This window comes from Poecilia reticulata, chromosome 10 (assembly GCF_904066995.2).
Source record: "Poecilia reticulata chromosome 10, P_reticulata-male-v2, whole genome shotgun sequence".
NCBI lineage: Eukaryota > Metazoa > Chordata > Actinopteri > Cyprinodontiformes > Poeciliidae > Poecilia > Poecilia reticulata.
This window is the reverse complement of record NC_088839.1, coordinates 15,057,009-15,076,536: the sequence shown is the minus strand read 5'-3', so window position 1 is coordinate 15,076,536 and position 19,528 is coordinate 15,057,009. Positions and strand designations below refer to the sequence as shown.

The following is a 19,528-nucleotide window of genomic DNA, read 5'->3' as shown; positions in this document are numbered from 1 at the left end:
AAAGGTTTTTTTTTTGTACATTTAGTTTAGTCTTTCAATCACAAGGAAAGACTTTAGAACGATATGATCATTTGTGCCATCTAGTGGCTAAATTAAGTCTAGTCCAGGGTCAGTCCTGCAACTTTTAGATGCGTCAATTCCTTGTCCTACGTGCTTGAATTAAATGGGGGGCGGGGGTGGGGGAGGAACTCCCTCACTACTAGTGTGCAGCAGTGGCCCTACAGAGCTCTGCTGATGAGCTAATATTGGATCCAGGTGTGCTAAAGCAGAGAGACTTCTAAAAGTTGCAGGAGAATGGCCCTTGACGAGTGGGGTTTGAGAACCACGCTGGTAAGTTTTCAGACGCGCGAGTGTCTGAAGACGTGTTGCTTGTTTAAGTTAATTGAAACAGGATTTTTTTTTTTTTACCTCGGTGGATAAAAAGGCTGTTATTGACTGAGACCCTTATGGATTGATAAGATTCTTACTTGACAAAAAGCACCTGTTACTGTTGTTTAGATTAAATGTGTTATTCCTACTTCCATTAAAATAGAATAGCTAAATATTAGCTTCCAAAACATGAAATTGAGCGTATTGTAAAAAGGGAAATGTATGGTGTGTGGACGACCAAAGCAGCGTCATTGTGCTCTCCATAAAGGAAACGAAAACTGGTCACTCCATGAATTTCTATTACATTCTCTATAAAAGACTTTTAAGCACAAGAATGGCATGGCAGAAAGACTTGAACAGTTTGGAAACCATAGCTTATAAAGTCCTTGGTACACTTTGATGCAGCTAACAAGCTATGCCAAGCATAAATACAGAGGAGCATCAAGCAGGTTCAGTTTGTAGAGATGAGATTTTAAAAAAGATTTATTTTAAAATCGGAGCAATATGAAATTACGGAGGCAGTTTTTTGTTGTTGTCTTTAGGAATATAGCAATGGACAAGCCTTTTATTTCTGTGCCCAAAAATAAGAGATTTAATGACTCATTTGTCTCAATCCAGTTGTTTTGGTGCCAGAAAACCATAAAAAAAAAACTCTTTCGCAGATATATGTATATATCCGTCTGTGAAGACGGATATAACATTGGCTTTATGTTATATCCGTAGCAATGTTTTCATAGCAATGTTTTGCTATGGAAGCAAAACATTGGCTTCCTAAATCTAAATTAAGTAAATTTCAATGACAAAAATGTAAAAAATGAATAAAATTTTTAGTTGTTAGAGAAATGAAATCTATTGTTTATACTACAGTAGCTTTTTGCAGTAAACAAGAGGTGGGATACCCTGGACAGGCACACAAAGACCAAAAGGATAAACGACCATTCATGCACACATTCATATCTACAGGTAATTTGGGGTGCGTTCACACTGCAGCCTACAGTGACTCAATTCCGATTTTTTTTTTTTTTTTTTGACGTAATGCGACCTGTATCCGATCTATTCATGACGGTCTGAACAAAAATAAATAAATGACGGTCTGAACAGCACAGGTCGGATTTTTTTCCGAATGTAACCTATATCCGACACGTATCCGATTCAGATGCGACCTAACGTTCAGGTCGCATTCATCCGAACTGAACATCACTGATTCTCAACAAATCTCACTATTCTGCCTCCTGATACGCGCAAGCTGGAAGAAAAACAACAAACATGACGGACTATAATGAGGACTAAGTTGTTAATATGCTGCTCCGGCCGGACAACAACTTCAAATATGTAAGCTAAGCTCCACCGTTAACCTCCATGTTTACTTCCGCAAACACTGAGCACTTCTTCTTTTTATGACGTTGGCAGAACACTGAGAACGCTGACGCTATTGCGCCCTCTAGTGCGCATGCGGGACACTTTCAGGTCATTTGCCCGTTCACACTGCAGAACGCATACAGGTCGCATTTACTGGCAGTATGAACGGCCCGGCAAAATAAAATCGGAATTGCCAAAAAATCGGAATTGGGTCACTTCAGGCTGCGGTGTGAACGCACCCTTAGAGACCAACCAACCTGACAGTCATGTTTTTGGACCGTGGGAGGAAGATGGAGTACAGGGAGACAACTCAAACTCTTATGTAGAAAGCTCTTAGGCCAGAAATTAGCCCAAAAGCTTTCTCTCTGCAATACAGTAGCTCTAAGAGATGAAATGCAATTACATTCCAGTTTAGTTGGTAAATTGCCCAGTGAGCCTTGTAATATATTACATGTCACCTTCAATAGCCTAATTTAATTTTTTTTTTTTTTTACGAAATACAGTAGACGGCACAATGGTCCAGCTCTCCATATTGTCACTAACAGAAGAGCTCAGATCTTTTCTATAAAACAATGCAGTGACAGCATCTCAACAGGCTGCGTCAGCCTCTCCAAATGCTACACAAGCAAGTTTATGATTACAAGACTAAATAAAAATCCAAGTGTCAAAACTCATTTGTTCAGTTTAAACCCTAATATCATTAAGCATCTTGTTAAATATGCATAATCATTTCATCTTTGCAATGCAGCAGCAACTTGCTAAATGTAGAATAATATATATTTCATATATCAATTTCTTGTTCAGGTCAAACATCCCTGATGAATTTTGAAAGTTTGTGGATTTTAGTTTTGGAACTGAGGATGAAAGCTGCTTTCACATTTCAATGAAGACTGATGTTCAACCTTTGTACACTACACATATAACTTAGATGGTTAGCTTTTTTTGTTTTGTTTTTTTACTTTCGAAAAGAAAATTCACATACAGTTGTTTCAAATAGATAATGAAAATTATAACTACCTACCTCTAGATTTACATAAAATTTACTCTAAAACCAGACAAAAACAAAAAATAAAGCAACAAAAATGAATGCCATGATGTGCAAAAATTAAAAATGGGGACAAAATGAATATATATATTTAAAAAAATTGCAGTCCGTAATTTATTATGAAAAGAACTTGTGTATTATGCAAAAAAATGCACTTTTTTTCTGTCTTATTCATTTATTTATTTATTTGTTTATTATTTTTTGCACATTTTAGATACTGTAGAAGTCGCCCTCTTTTGTAAAAAAAGTGTAGACATGTTTCCGTTCGCAGTTGCAAATTCACTGAAACATGTTAAAAGGCCTATTAAGTACACCGAAGCAGTCTTTGCTAACTTGTCTTGCATATATATTTTTTGTCGCTCCGCCGTGGAAGGTGAGGGCGCTCCTTCTAGCAGACGGCCGCTTTTTTAAAAAAAACAGACAGTCTGACCCCCTCATCAACAAGCCACTTCCTCTTTTGTCTAATTTCATGGCGATCGGGAGAGAGGGAACACCACCGACGGACGCACACTGTCTCGGCACTCCTGAAAGAGTTTATCTGGGGTAAATAACTGCCATTTTTCACACAACTCGCGTGTTTGCGGCAAAGTACGATAAGTTGTATTCGCTTTCGCGGGGGTTTGAATCTACTTGCAAATGGAAGGATTTGCTCTGCTTCTGGGTCACACATTTCACATTGTAGCGCCACTCGCTGATAACAAATCGGACGAAATGGGCTCCCCCTCCGCCTGCATCTCTCCCACAGACCCAGCCACACCACACTTAACGGCGATGGCTAGCTTACGCTAGCAGCACTTAAACGCCCCACATATGTCGTCACAAAAAAATACTTACATTTATTAACTTGGTGGCAGCAATATGACATGGAATACTTAATTTGTTCAGTACTTTAGAAAGTTTTTTGGCTCTTCGAGAATGTTTGCCACTTGTAGTACTGGAGTGTTTGTGTTTGGGTTAGCGGGCAGCTAGCTCCCGTGCTATGTATTGAGTTAACTTGGATAGCGATTCAGAAGTTTGTATTTGGCGAACAAGCTACAATGGGCACACTGGGGTAAAAGTATATTCACACATAACTTTTAGAAATTGTAAAATAACTTGAACTATAACGAAATGTATATCTCTACCATTCATTAGAATTAGCCCGCTGATTGAAGGAGGAGAAACAAGCTAACTAGCTTCGTCAGCTAACTACTTGGTTAACGGTACCTTATCAGTAGGAATTTTAGCAGAAGTCATGCACAAACTTATCCGCTCATTATCACTATCTCCTACTTCATCTAAATTTCGGTTAGAGCCAGAGTACACATCTGCTTCTACTTTAAATAAAGTTGCACTAAGTTAGTAGAAAGTTTATTCATGTTTTAACAGTAAAGAACAGGAGGCCAAAAACACTTGAGCAAATATTGGCGAAAAAAAAATGCTACTTAATCACACCATCTTGATCAGGAGATTACAAAGAAGTTTACTTCATTGAGGAAAAAAGTAAAGAGACAGCGCTATGTGTGTGTGATCCAATTGTTCATATCAAAAGTTACTTTCATTGTGAAATGTCCATATATTCTAATGCTCTTATTTTATTTAAAATCAAACAAAGGTGATGGACATATGCTTTAATGCACAAATTGAGAAAAACTTATTTGTTAATTTTCTGTTGCAATCGGTACCACCATCATATCAAAGAATCTACAGGACAGTTTTCTCTCTTTTTTTAAGATTATGTTCTCCTTCTGAGGAGAAAATAATCTGAATCTGTAGATAAGACCAGAAAGAGAACAGGAAATTGTTATCTGTGGGGAAAAGCTTGATTGACAATTGTGCATACAAATTTAAGCATGCACAATTCTGTATCTACAGCATAACTTGTTACTCGGCTAAGAATAAATGACTCACCTGAGCGATTCATTTTATTTTTGGAAACAAAAGCACACTGTATAATAGTGTTCAAATGTGTGAAGCCATTTTAATGTTACTCAGAACTACAATCTTTAACATGCTCGGTCATAATGAATTTGATGGAGATTAAAATATTTGTTTTGTTGTGTTACTGCTTTATTTTGGCAATGTTTAAATCATGTATTGCTGCATTTTGCATTTTGGGGGGGAAAATGCTTTTGCAACAAAGTTCCTTTGCATAACATATAGTGTGAAACACGACCAAAAAACCCTCACTTAGAATAAACTCCTAAGCTAAATTGTAGCACGCTAACCGGAAGTGTGGAAACCTACTCAGTAAAACGAAAATAAATATAATTCAAATGCTGAAGTTTTGTCAGAATTTCTTACCGTAATAAGTTGCCTGCATAGACGCTAACTGCATGGTATTTGTTAGATCTAATGTTTGTTTATCTTTGTCCTGTTTACAGTTTAAACTAAGTTGTCAACCTTCTTGGCACACAAGACGTTTCCAGGTGAGTTGTTGTCCTTTTGTTTTTTGATAATGTTTTCTTTGACTCTTTTTTACATATTTTTATATCGGTTCGTTTACTTGGATCTCATGGTCGACTTCAGTTCATGGCTGAACCTGAAATGTTTATTATCTTTTTTTTTTTATGTCACATAAGTCTAAGCAAGGCAGAGTATTGTTGACTAAAATGATGCACAAAGAAGGTGTGATTGAGTCTGTAAAAAAAAAAAACATCTGCTGAATTCAGCTTGTTTACAGAATGCCCATTAACAACAAATGTCATCCAAAAGCTCTTTGCAAGACAATCTGCCCTGGCGTACAGTTATAATTGTGTCGAAATCTAATTCACTCCAAATTTGATGCATATCAGCCCAAGTTATCCCAATCCAATTTGCTTTCCAGAGGAATCCAACAACGTTTCATTCAAATAATCAGCAGTGACATCAAACACTCCTCTTTCTTCACTCTGCTTTTTTGTGGTACCAATAGGTGCGCTGTCGAAGCCTATTTCAGCACCAACCTTTCCACAGAGAAGGAGCACGTTATGCTGGATGTTCTTTCCTTTATCTTTTCTTCTTTTTGCCGCACAATAAGGCGGCAGCAAAAACTTTACAGCCATGTGAGAGGGAATTTTTTTTTTCTTTTTTCCTCCGTTTGAAGGCCAAACTTGTTACTGAGAGCACAATTTAACGTTGGCAAGTTGGAGACCATTATTACTCCACCTTCTTAACAAGCTCAAACATGTAACAAAAAAAGAAGATTCTATCAACTGATTTCCACCTTTCACGGGGCTGCTTCGCACAATTCAGCAGTGATTTTTATTTAAATACATTTCTACCGATATGTAGCCGATTTGTATGTACGACTATACAGAAAACTATGTACTGCGTATTATGTCTCGGTGTCAATTTATGCTGTCACTCTTTTGTACTGTTGAGGATCTGAACGTAGCTGTGCCAAACAAATAGCTTTGTAGGATTCCTATGCAGTCTTGTGAAGTCTAGAAGAAACGTTGATTTAATCATTTATCAAGCTTTGATACAGGGTCTACTGACTTTATTCCCTTTACCTACTTTTTTTTTTTTTTAGGATTAGTTGATTTGTTTATTACTTTAACCAGTTTTATATTTAAATGAGATCCTTCATCTCTAATTTTCCATAATCCAGCTTTGGTTTCATCCCGCTCATTTATCATTTTGCTTTCTGACCGAATTCATCTACAAATACTCTCATCACAAAACCTAGCAGATTTTCTTGGGCTTCCTTTGACCCCCATCTACATAGAGCTGGTTTTCAGCGAAACCGGAACATTTTTCTTGCTATCCAGCCGCTCGTTTGCACGTCTCTAGCGATTGGAGTCTTTAACAATGAAACTTTTTGAAGCCGGGTCTGAGACCGTAACTTTTGGGAATACCCCCTGCGGAGGTGTGAAGTACTCTGCTGGTGTGAAAGCACATTCACAGAAAGCACGGCTGCAGGACGAGGTGGAAGCTAAGAGTCGAAGCGCATGCGCGTTTCGACGGCATGTTAAAATAGCGCCTTTGCATGACAACTACAGTGGATTCGAGGCGTCTTGGCGGTCTAGACTAAACAGCGACACCGTTTAAATGTGGAACGTTTCCGCAATCAAATATATCAGCAGTTTCTAGACGGCGGTCTCATGTAAACATTGCCTTAGACTCTTCAGGATCAGAGTTTTATATTGGACCTGTGGTTGTTAAACTAGGTCTTGTTAAGATGCCAAGCAAAATATGTCAACAAAGCAGTAAAATTGCCCTTCACCTCTCTGCCAAATTGAAAGTGAATGTCAGAGTTGGTTCATGAGCTGGTCAATTGGAGGTAAATATTTTGTCATAAAACATCCAGCATGTCTTAAAAACTGCTGGGGGAAAAATGGCCTGAAGTCCAACAAACGACCACTGCTCCAGGAGATGAACACTCATCCTACGTCTGAAAAACTCGGGCATAAATTACATTCCTGTCCTCTTGTTTGTCACATGTTTAATGCTCAAAGTTTCCTAGCAAGTGAACTCTCCTCATGTCTTTACCAACTGGATTATCTGTGTGTACCTGCAGGTGATACTAGGCGGACGTCATTAAAGAGCCCCCTCCAGCTCCCAGACTTGTTATTCGCTGTCCCAGGTTAAGACTCCTTGGTCTATGGCTCTGATGGACAAAACCAAACACGTCAAGCGGCAGAGACTTGACCGCATCTGTGAAGGTAAGAACGTAGACCGGCATATGAAGCAGGAGGGTTTATGAAGAAGATTAGATCTTAGATTTAATTGCATCTGCAATTGTTCTTAAACCACAACACTTGTTTACTACACCTGTTCATCTTTGAGTTGCTGTAATGTGGTTTACAAATAATCTTGACTTAACCATGCTAGCCTAGAGCTGCATCCCTTGTAAATTAGCTGGCTCAAACTAAGTGAAGATTTTACTTTTAACTTTAAAAATTTTTAAAGTAATTTTTTTTTACATTCCATACATCTGTTTTTTTTTTAAAAACTTTGAAAAAAACTGTATGGAATGTAAAAACAAAATTTACTTTAAAAATTATTTTTATGTTTTGAATGTTGACTGTTCAGAATGGCTTGTTTGCTTTAGGTTTATGCGATAAAATTGATTGATGGGTGCGGTGCTCCCAGCCTAATGCCGTAACCTTTATTAGTTTCCTTTGGTGTGGCGTTTGTAATGAAGTGTTTGTCTTAAGTTGCTGTGCAAGAAGTGCACTCCGTTTCATTGTGAAGGTGACAGACAGTAATTCAACTTTCCGTTTCCAGAACGTGCACTCACGAACAGCGATGTGCATCCATCTGTGATTGTTATTGTTTTAAGCTGTTGTATAACGGTGATGCAAATCAGACATAACTGTGCACAAAAATGAAGGAAGCCCTTCGGGAGAGTCTCTAGAGACCTGTGAGAGGGAGAGGACAAGGTGAAGGGTTGCAGCCGAGGCTACTGGGAAACGGGCCAGCTGTCTCTTTAAAAAATGACAACAGCCCAAACCGCCCCAGGCCTCTGCTTCAGCTATGCTAATGAGGTTAGTGCTGGTTGGCCGAATCTGTATGGGGCCGCCTGTGATTGGAGGCTGGCCGTGGGGGAGGGGCTGGGCGTGGATGACAGCTGGGATCCAGTCAGCCTAGAGCAGGCTGGCAGGAGAGAGGGAGGAAAAATAAGAGCCGTAGAGAGAGGAACACAGGCTGACAGACTTCACAATGCAAGGTTAGGCCCACTGCCCATGTGTTTTCTGTTTTTTCCATGCGTTTTCGATTTAAATTTTTTTTTTTTTTTTTTCCAGATTTGTGAGTGTTGTGTGTCGGTGGGGGGCGAGAGAGACATGTATGGTTTGGGTGTGGCGCAGAAACGTGTGCGTGTTCTGTTTCTCTTTCACGCTCAGTGTGGGTTGGTGCTGTCGCAGCCGTTGAAGGAACTGAATAAGCGTGTGTCTAGCAGCGTCTGGGTGGAGTACTGCTGCTTGCTGCATTATCATCGTCTGCTGCCCCTCCCCCCCTCCTCTTACTCTAAATACGACCAGGAGGAGGGAGTGGAGGGAAGAAAGGCAAAGAGAGGGAGAATGAATGAATCACTGAATGAATTGTATTGTGTGTCTGGCCATGCTTGTTCTTCGTAGGCCTTGGGTATGCCAGTGTCCTTTACTCAAATTACTTTCCCTGCAGTCTCAACTTGGTTGTATATTTTTTTTCTGAGGAGCTCTTTGTGATTGAGCACTTTAAGTTTTTCTGCGTGGCAATTGTCCCTTTGTGTGTTATGCAGTTGGCATGGTAGCGTTTTTGAGCCATCTGCAGTTAATGTGAATCACACTGCCTAATACAGTCCACTAGTATACACGTCCAGTGACTGTATCGGACATCCAGGCCTGTATTTTTCTCCTTCCTTTTTATTCTTGCGTAAACTTAATTTACTGGAAAGGCTTATTGTATGGAGAAACAGACTCTCCCCTGTTCCATTATTTTCAAAACCAGATTTTGATGAATTCTTCGACAAAATTAGAAATTTTCTAGTCAATTATTTTCAGTTATTTCAAGAAAATGCAATGCTTTAACTTTCAGGGACTGACTTGCTTAATATTTCTATTTCAAACTGTGATCTCAATAAAACGAGCTTAAGATCTTTTAACACAATATGTCATATCAAATCTTAATGGCTCAATCTTTTTCAGGATAACAGTTTAAGAAACTGTTATGACTGAAAGGAGTTTATCTTATTAAATCAGTTTACCGACATAGCACTTGAAACTTGCAACTGTATTTTTTTTATGTTAACGTCATATTAAGAAAATTAAGCTGCTATAATGAATTTCAAGACTTAAAAATGATAAATTATACACAAAATGAGTTTAAAATCTTTGTATTTTAATATAACATAATAAAATGTTAAATTCAGATTTTAGTTTATAATGAAGTCATCACAGCAGCACAAGTTTGAGATCTTTCAAGGTTATATTTAGCTCAAGATCTTTAAAGTCACAATATGTCTTGAAATCACATAATCTTGATCCAGTTGACAATTACTTCATGAAAGCGTTAAACACGAGCCTGAGGCCTGTCTTCATATGACAGTGATAAATTCTGCTTTTTCAAGTTGAGAGAACACGAGTCACAATAAAACAAGATCAAGCTCTAGCGGTTATTACAATGGGATGAACAATTCAGCTCAAAATAACATATAAATAAATTGTTACGGATCACATCAGGCGTTTGTTCACGTAATCTAAAGAAGCTTCACATGTGTCATGGTTCACGGAGATAAAATGCGGCTTGTGAACAATTTTAGAGGACTTCGTGTTGGGCGTGCGCTCATCCTAAATGCCACTTTGTCCTTCGCTTGTTCCTGGATTCCACCGCGGCCTGAAAGCTGAGACTGAGGTGTTTAAAAAATCCAAGCCTGGGAAAGTCTGGAGTCCCTGAAATGGAAAATGTGCAGAAACCCTGAATACTTGATTTCCAGCCTCAGCTACCAGCTCCCGTTCCTCCCCAGCAGTCTCGCCACCGCGTCCTGCCTTCTGTCCAAGTAAAACCGTTCCAGCAAACCGCACTCCAGCTCCAATGAAATGCACACCTCTCGCACGGCAGTGACAAGATAACAGTAACAGAAAATAATCTCGTACGAAACAGAAACGGGAAGAGGTGTAAAAAAAAAAAAAAAGAGGAAAGAAAAAAAAAAAGACAGTTTGCGATAAGTGTTTCTGCAGTGCGTTGGCAGAATTGCAGCATTAATTTGTTTTGGCAGCTCTGCTTTGGTTGGCAGAATGGAGAGTGACTACGGATGAGTTTTGCCACCAAGTGGTGTGTTTATACTGGGAAGAGAGGGCAAAATAACTGGAATAACTTCTAGACATGAGATGTAGGTCACAACTGACCCCCTCCCCCTGCCAGCCCATACATCCCACCACTATAAACTCATGAAGCCCCTTCACTACCTCCTTCCAGACATCAATCAGTTTTTCACCCCTCCCCCAGTTGTAGCACACCATCACCTCTCCTGCTACCTTCTAGGCTCTTTCGTGTGCGTCTGCCGTCACACGGTACCCCGGTCCAGTTCCTAGAAACGATACTGGACCACTTCATTGACCCGAGTCTCATCTTTCCTCTACGCAGAGGCGCTTCAACCCAGATGTTCGCTGCAAAGACGAGCAGATTCCTGGATGCGCCATTTAAGATTTGGTTACACGTAACTTTGTAACCTTAAATCACATCAACGCATACATGCAGTCATACATTTTCCTCTGTGTTGGTGTTTGGAAAAAGAGAGTCATACGCTGTTTTTCTAAGGAGTAAAGCATTCAGCTATTTGTGCAGGGGGATTTTCTTTTTGTACATCACATTGAGCAAGCCAGACGTGGAAAATGCAGACTGACTCACTAACCTTACGTCTATTTAGTCATTTTGAAAAACAAGTGGTTACACGCCGTCCGGATTAATAAGGTGTTAGTATTGTTAAAAAGATGTAGACTGTATGGAAGCCTGGAAAGATTTAGTCTTGTTTTCATTCATTCATTCTTTTGTGTCTTTTGCCTCTTAAACCTGCAGTAGGGAACTCGAATCATTATTTATGTAGTATTAATAAACTTTTAGTAGGAACTTCCACGTCTTTAGAGGGTCATAAATGTTACAATCCAAAAATTTAAGTAAAATACAAGAAAACTTTATACATTGTCATATAACTTACTGATACATTTAACTTATTTCTAATAGTTGGTCATTTTATGACATAAATATTGAAATTAAATTAAGTGTTTGTGTTAAATGCATGTATGATTTAGTATTTGCTTAATTGTTTCATAGTTCTTGAAATTATTTTAACTAATCAGCTGACCAATCAGATCTTGAAGGATCTGGAGTTAACAGAGAGGAACCGCTTGCTTTAGCAGTGCAGCTTTGGACTTGATGTAACAGACCACATCAAGTCCTGCTCTGATGGGAAAATATTATTTAAATAACTAAATGACTAATTTTTATATTTAAAATATGAATTTTACAATGCAGATGTAAATGTATTAATACTCCTGAGTTAATTTATCACAAAATGTTAACTTTAATGTTTTGTGGATTATGGCAGTTTTGATCCTCCATTAAACATCCTTCTGGTTCTGATTAACTCAGGTATCCGACCCCCCATCCTGAATGGGCCGATGCACCCTCGGCCCCTGGTGGCCCTGCTGGATGGGCGCGACTGCACTGTGGAGATGCCCATCCTCAAAGACGTGGCGACCGTGGCTTTCTGCGACGCTCAGTCCACACAGGAGATACATGAGAAGGTAGAACAAGATCAGCTACCGGCATCAGTGGTTTATGACATGAAAACATTATGACTGCCTGAAAAATTTTACATGCTAATTATTCAGATAATTCAATAAAAATCTGTCCTCCCCAGGTGTTAAATGAAGCTGTGGCTGCTCTGCTGTATCACACTATAACTTTATCCAGAGACGACTTGGAAAAGTTCAAAGGCCTACGGGTTATCGTCAGGATCGGCTCGGGCTTTGACAACGTTGACGTCAAAGCAGCCGCTGAGCTCGGTGAGCCGATCAGGTTTACAGAACGACGTCAGAAACGAGCAGCTTTATGGCACAACAAGGCGAGCCTAACGTCTCCTCCTTCTCCCCACCATCACGCAGGCATCGCTGTCTGTAACGTGCCGGCAGCCTCGGTGGAAGAGACGGCCGACACGTCGCTATGTCTGATTCTCAACCTGTACAGGCGGGTCACCTGGATGCACCAAGCCCTGAGGGAGGGAACCCGGGCCTCCAGCGTGGAGCAGATCAGGGAGGTGGCTGGAGGCGCTGCTCGAATCCGCGGTGAAACGTTGGGCATCATCGGCTTAGGTGAGCGAACACCGTTCCCAGAGTTAATATAAAACCAAATTAAGCACGGCGACTTTGAGTCGGATCATTTGTTCCCACCGTAACCCGGTCCTGCTGTTTTTAGGACGTGTTGGCCAGGCTGTGGCCCTGAGGGCCAAGGCGTTTGGATTTAGCGTAATCTTTTATGACCCATACCTGCCTGACGGCGTCGAGCGCTCGCTGGGCCTCCAGCGAATGGCTACGCTGCAGGACCTGCTCATACACTCTGACTGCGTGTCCCTGCACTGCAGCCTCAACGAGCACAACCACCACCTCATCAACGACTTCACCATCAAACAGGTCAGCGGATACAAAAACTGCTTCCTAATCATTACTGGGATGGGCTTTTTAATACGCCATTAATTTTGAAGTGTCACATTAATGAGATCTGATGGTAATGAAACAGTAGAGGGGGACATCCTCATTTTAACATTTAAAAGAATCAATATCAACAGATCACATTATGAAGTCATTCTTCTTCTTCTTGGTGCTTTTCCACCGCTGTAGGCTCGTTTTCTTCTCTGCTGTGAATCCACTTCACATCCCCTGATCTTCTTTAATTAGGCCAAATCCCTGATGGCTTTCACCTGATTTTAACTAAAAATTTGGCGTATCAGATCAATCTAAAGAGTCACTTCCCCTAACTGTCGCATACGCCCACTAAACGGAGAGCCACTGATGGGTGTGCAGATGGGTGGAGGGTGCATGTTTTTTCAACATGGTGCATGAAATATCCACTATCAGTGCTATGTGCCTCTCGATTAATATATACACGCTGTTTTGATAGGTTAATATGCTCCTCTGGGTTTTAGGCAGGAATTTGATGCCATAATTTTGTTTAGAATAGCTCAAAAAAGGGCGAGATTTTTTGAGTCTAGAAAGCCCAAAGCACAAGATTTTCATTTGTTTTTGCCATCCACATCTTAACGTCTTTTATGCACTCAAAAAGAGCATAAAAATGAGTTCTAGCATCATATTTGATTAGATTTAGGCTTGCATGTTATTTACATGAAATGCAACCAGATGTCAGGTTTTTCAAACCTTGGAGGAACATACAGAGCACAAATAGGTCAAAGAACTGATCCCTGAAGGATATCACAGTAGGATTTGCATAGAATTGAAGCCACTGCCGTGTGTTTTTAATGTCAAATAATATTCTATTAATAAGAATAACATTGTCTACCAATTTATTTCATTTGTAAGAATTTGACTGGAGATGAAGGCGATCAAAACCTCTGAGCCATTTCCATACTTTAAGACCTTAACATGATTATTGACACTGAATGCATTTTTATTAACACGCTCTCTGTGATATGTGTCATGTAATCCTTCCCTCCCTTTTTTTTATTAGAACTTCAAAAAGGCTATTTTAATATTGGTTTGGGCATTGATGGGGACTCCAAATCAAACTAGGCTGAATTATTTTACACTCATTAATGATTTAGTAAAATTATTTGTTACATGGGAAATCTGCTCTTATCAAAACAATAGAAATGTTGTTTTTTTTTCCTTCGGTTCCCTTCTCTATTCTAAACCCACTTCAGTTGTTCGATAATGATTTAAATATTGCTGTTGGATCTTTAGACATGTTGTTGTTATAGATTAGTAATGAATCTTGCACTAGATGTTTATGTATGTGTTTCTATTATATAAAGCAGATGAATGAAAACCTTTTATTCTCCAAGGCCCTACAGGTAAAGCAGAGTGCGTATCATACAAACACTGCCAGTCGTGTTCATGAGCAGAAAACTAATTAACTCATCCCTGCTTGGCAGCCACTCAAACTGCAGCTGCAGGTATTAAAGCAGCTGCTTGCTCCAAGCAGCAAAACTGCATAATAGCGTTACAGTGAGACTCCCACAGTTTCACCTGCCTCCTCCTATTTAGACAAAAACCTTTTCAGGGGTTTGAGGTCTTCATCTTTTTTTTCTGCCCTTATGGTGAGTTTTGCTGCAGTTGGTTTAAATCTGTTGCTCTTCTGACAGATGCGTCAAGGAGCGTTCCTGGTGAACACGTCAAGAGGCGGGCTGGTGGACGAGAAAGCTCTGGCTCAAGCCCTGAAGGAGGGCCGGATACGTGGAGCCGCCCTGGACGTGCATGAGACAGAACCTTTCAGGTAAGAGCGCTGCACGAAGCCCGGAGCCTGAGTTGCTTCCTTACTTGTACACACGGTATCAACGGATGTTAACAAGTTCTTACTCTTCATCAAGTTTTTCAACGGGCCCCCTGAAGGATGCCCCCAACCTGATCTGTACCCCTCACACATCCTGGTACAGCGAGCAGGCTTCAGTTGAGGCTCGTGAAGAAGCAGCCAGAGAAGTGCGCCGGGCCATCACTGGTGAGTGTACATGTTGATTAGATGGCATACAAAACATTTAAATATTACAAAACATTTAAATGTAAAAAAATAGTGTAGAGTTGACCCCCGGGGTTTATGGAATAGAGCCGCCGGCGAATAGCTAAAATCCTTGAATACTTAAGATTCCTTCTAGACTCACTTAGAACTGACTATTTTAATTGTCCAAATACCAAAAATACCCTAATATGCACAATGAAAACCCTCTTAGCACTACCATAGAAGCTAACATCCACAGTCTTTCTTATTCTCCCTCTTCGGAGTTCAGCCAATCGGCAGCTAGGAAAATAAATGGTGTTCTTGGACACAATACTATCTGCTATTTGCAAAGCAGCAAATAGCAGATAGTATTTGCTGCTTTGCAAATAGTAGCCAGTAGCGTATCAAGTTGCTGCATTTTCTTTCAGATATTTTAGATATTCTCCACAGAAAAATACAAAGACGGGTGAATCTGAATATTCAGTGACGATTAGGTGGAGGTCCAGTGTTTATAAAATGGTATTGTTGAATGCTGCACTGATGACGTTTGTTCCCACGGCTTTCTCTGGAGCACAATCATTAAACTCTATAAATTGTTGGATCTAACTGAGCAATTAAGGCTACATAATGTCAGAAAGAAATTTAATTGCGATGACTATTGATTGCTTTTAACTTGCTTCACATTTTTCATCACACTGTCCTCACCAAGTCCTCTGCCATTAATATTTCATATTGCAATTTTTGGTTCAGTGCAATGTGCAACTTCACTGCCAGATATTTTATACAAAGGGATTTTTTTCCAAATGCAATATTTCACATTTTGTATTTTGGTGATTTGGAATTAATGTAGTATGAAAATATATTATTTTTTAAAATCTGAGGAACCAGTTCTTACTGACCATTGTCATTCATTTCTGAATGAAAAGCCTATAAAAGTTTGAACCTGGAACATTTTAGAAAAAAAAAAAAAAATGTTTGCTTTTCCCATTTTCTAAAATTCCACATTACTTTGCTAATCCCCAAACGTAAATTAAATAATGGGAAAATATTTAAGTATTAAACATTTAGGAACCCTGTATGTGATGTTGCTCCAGGTCGTATCCCTGACAGCCTGAAGAACTGTGTGAATAAGGAGTATCTGATGGCCGCCTCCCAGTGGCCCACCATGGAGGCAGCTACTGTTCACCCAGAGCTTAACGGAGCCGCCTACAGGTGAGAGCAGTGAATGCTGACCAGGACAACACGGGGCCCTGTTGGCAGACGGGAAACAAGCTCTCCTCCTCCTTCTGTTCCAGATTCCCCCCAGGTCTGATCAATGTGGCAGCAGCAACGGGGGGCCTGCCAGCAGGCACAGGCGTGGAGAGCCTGGTTTCAGGAACCCTGGCGCACGGCATCGCCCCCGTCACCCACCCCCCTCACGCCCCGTCCCCGGGGCAGCCCACTAAGGCTGAAGGCGACAGAGACCTCCCCTCCGACCAATAGCCCCCTCTGCCAGCTCTGGCACATTCCGTCATCTCTGGAAACCAAACCCTCGTCGTCCCCGCCGGCCCCGTCCTCCGCCTCGCCTCGCCCCTTCAGGGTCAGACACAAAGCGACGCTCCGGTGCACGGGAAGCACCAGTCTGACCCATCGGTCCTTCGTCTGATCAGACAACCAGCCCAGGAGTGACCCATCTACACCTATCCATCACCCCCCACATCCCTCCATCCTCATCTCACGCACCGTCAGACAACACCCCTTCACCCCCCACAATGTCAGCAATAACTGTGTTCTCAAGGATTCAATTATTGGATTGGTTTTACTTCCTTAGCTGGCTGTTGTTTTAATGGAAAGTTGATCTTTTGTGGTTCTAGGTGTTGCTGTTTTGCTTTTTCCGACATGAGGCTTTAGTCTGCTGCCTCCAGCAGGAACAGAACAGTCGAAGCTCCACTTTGTACATTAATGGCTCGTGTTACTACTCTCTTCTTCTTCTTCTGTTGTTGTTTTTTAGTTTTGATTTCCTGGCCCCTATCTGCTCGTATTATGACTGGGGGAAACTGCTTATTACAGTAAGGCGGTCAGAATCTAGCCACCCTCCATCCCTTAAACCTCCTTGGCATTATTAGCTTGCTCAGCAGAGGGTTTATAATGCAGTCTGTGTGGAGCTCTCTTAACTGTGAAACTCTATAGCGTTAAACCATTTAAAGAATGAAATCCCCCTTTTAAGACTTTTCTCCCCTTATTTGTTCAAAGGTTTTCTAGCAAGCAGCTAGAGACGGACCCATTTGGTTTTGGTCCCCAAAAGAAACTCTAAATCAAGCCAGCAGAGGGCGCCCTCTATCTGGCCTCCCGGTAACAGATCATTGATGCTACTTTAAGTGATGCAACGTAACAAACACGGAGAAACTGACTTAAAATTTGCTAAGATTTCACCACCCTGCACATCCTCATCCTCTCGTATCATGGCTCTCCCAGCACACTCGCACACACCAGTTCGCATCCACCAGTCCCTTCAGGTGTGACAGGACAGTATGGGTCAGATTTCCTGCAGGAGCAAACAGCGGCTAGCGTTCCTGCATGCTTGCATCTTCAAGACAGTGGTGTGCGTGTGTGTGTGTGTGAGAGTGAGGTGTTTCCTCCCTCACTCTTGTTGTTGTCGTTCCAAAGGAGTCGTCCCTTACAGTTAACTCTTAAAACGCTGTTGCCCTGGTGTGAAGGGAACACCTTTCTAGTACCTCATTAACAGATATTGAATGTACCGTGCATACCCTTCTACTTTTTGTTTTGTTTTGTTCTGTTTTTGTACAGATTTTCTAGATGAAATTGTAGCAGTCATGACGAAATTGAACGGAGAGAGAAAAAAAACGACATAAAAGCCCAGTTGAAATAAATTTGAAAACTACTCAGGCGTCACTAACAACGTGCATCTGTTTGCCTTTTTCACTCAGCTTAGCACAATTGTCAGACTTCATGCTTTTAAAAAGTGATGTAAAAATTAGCCGATGAAGTGGAACAACTTGGACTAGGACAGTGGTAGTACATACTTAATGAGGTTTGACCCCCTTCTTCATCAAGCTGCTGTCTCTAGTGCATGTGAAGTCATTTTTACGGGGGAATCAGACTTCCCCTCCGCCCCCAACCCTGTCTCCCTCTCCATCGAAGTGTTTCTCCTTCTTTTCTTCGGTCGTAGTCCGTTTCCAGTGATGTACAGTTTGTCCCCCTCAGAGTCTATGAGCAACAGGTGGCTCCTCTGTCGTGTGATAAGTATATATTTTTAAATAAAAGAAAAACAAAAAACAAAAAGTAATCCCCATAGTTTGGATTATAATCTTAAAATCTCCTGTTGGTGATGATATATATTTTCCAGTCCAGCGGTGCACTGTTGTTAAAACCGTTTTTGTTTTTAAAGGATTAGCTCTCCGTGTTCGACATGTTGTACTGAAACATTTCAGAGAAAACGAGATCCCCGCCTGCCCCCCGCCCCCCACCTACTCCTTTTTCCACGTTCTTTTTCCTCCTTTCTCTAGTTAAATTTGTCGTTTCTGGCTTATATCCTGCGGGCCTTACTCGTTCTCTCCCTGTTACAGTAGCTGGTATAGAAAGTTGCCATTGGAGCCACTCACTGCCTTAATACAGTCGACCACAGCAGGTGAAGCCAGGAGACGACAGCGGGGCCCCAGGGTCTCTGATTTGTAAAGCGCCTCACTCCCCTCCACCCTCACATAGGCCTGAAATTACTGCACCGTGCATTTCCTGTTCCAGTAAAGAACCACATTTAGCCTTGTTTAAGCACGCACCGCTCGTTCCGCAGCCACACACACAAACACACACACACCCGGTGTGAGCACTGACTTTGCATTTAGATGGATCACATTTATTCTGCTGGTTTTGGTTTAATCAAATCCAGCCAGCTCTTGTCAGTTGCAGCAGCTGATAATTGACTCTCGGGTGCGAGACCGAACCGCCTCTTTCGCCCACTGCGCTCGATAAGGACGGTGCGGCGGACACCGACGTAGTTTCAGCGAGAGTTGGTCACTTGTCTCTCCTCTCTCTCTCTCTCAGGGTTCAAATGCACACATATCCTCCAGCAGTCGCCCTGCGTGTCCTGTCCCTCACACACCCCCCCCCCCCCCCCCCCCACACCCACCGAGGTTTTCCTCCCTCAGACTGTTGACCCCGATCGCCTGCGTCCTCACAGACTCGATCCTCGTTCTGTGCACAGATCTGAACCGTTTTATTTTATTTTATTTTTTTTGTCTTTTTATTTTTCTTTTTGGCACTGACATCTAACCATCTAACCAGGAATGAATGAATGCTTGAAAGTGACTGTGTGTAATGTTGAAATTGGGAAATGTATTTTTACAACATGTGAACATTTTTCCCCCCCTCCTCCAATCACACTCATTGTGAATTATTTTTTCTTTTCTTTCACCAGACTGCAAAAACAAAAACACCAGAAAAAAAATCTGTAACTAGGCTCTTAAGCTTTATTTTTTGTTTTTGTTTACTTTTTTTATTAGAAACAATCATGTTTGTGATGGTAACCTCCAATGGTAAACTCAACACCGTATTTTAATAAAATCCTAAAAAATTAAACATCTTGCGCCTACGTTTTTATCTACCATCTAAACCCTAGTGTTTCTCTTGCTGAACCTTTAAACTCTAGAG

The 19,528-nt window shown here is 41.0% G+C and overlaps 1 protein-coding gene across 3 annotated transcripts; it reads left to right on the top strand.

Annotated features, from left to right (window-relative positions):
- Nucleotides 1–228: 228 nt before the first annotated feature.
- On the top strand, nt 229–19,456 carry ctbp1l (C-terminal binding protein 1-like). Of its 3 annotated transcripts, none has more exons than XM_008420100.3 (11): nt 229–330; nt 5,137–5,181; nt 7,254–7,398; nt 11,807–11,961; nt 12,078–12,222; nt 12,322–12,528; nt 12,632–12,846; nt 14,532–14,662; nt 14,757–14,884; nt 15,976–16,093; nt 16,177–19,456. In XM_008420100.3, exons 3-11 carry the CDS (start codon nt 7,338–7,340, stop codon nt 16,361–16,363), a joined length of 1,347 nt encoding a protein of 448 aa, XP_008418322.1. In that variant the 5' UTR covers nt 229–330; nt 5,137–5,181; nt 7,254–7,337; the 3' UTR covers nt 16,364–19,456. The 3 variants fall into 3 exon arrangements, with proteins under 3 accessions (XP_008418322.1, XP_008418321.1, XP_008418324.1); XM_008420099.3 differs by lacking the exon at nt 229–330 and adding an exon at nt 3,147–3,316; XM_008420102.3 differs by lacking the exons at nt 229–330; nt 5,137–5,181; nt 7,254–7,398 and adding an exon at nt 7,973–8,405.
- Nucleotides 19,457–19,528: the final 72 nt, after the last annotated feature.

What these genes read in the sequence shown, in the direction of transcription:
- ctbp1l (XM_008420100.3), top strand. Translation starts at nt 7,338, where the DNA reads ATGGCTCTGATGGACAAAACCAAACACGTCAAGCGGCAGAGACTTGAC. An exon ending in CATGAGACAGAACCTTTCAG is followed by an intron (nt 14,663 to 14,756) that starts GTAAGAGCGCTG and finishes CTCTTCATCAAG; the next exon opens with TTTTTCAACGGGCCCCCTGA. An exon ending in CTTAACGGAGCCGCCTACAG is followed by an intron (nt 16,094 to 16,176) that starts GTGAGAGCAGTG and finishes CTTCTGTTCCAG; the next exon opens with ATTCCCCCCAGGTCTGATCA.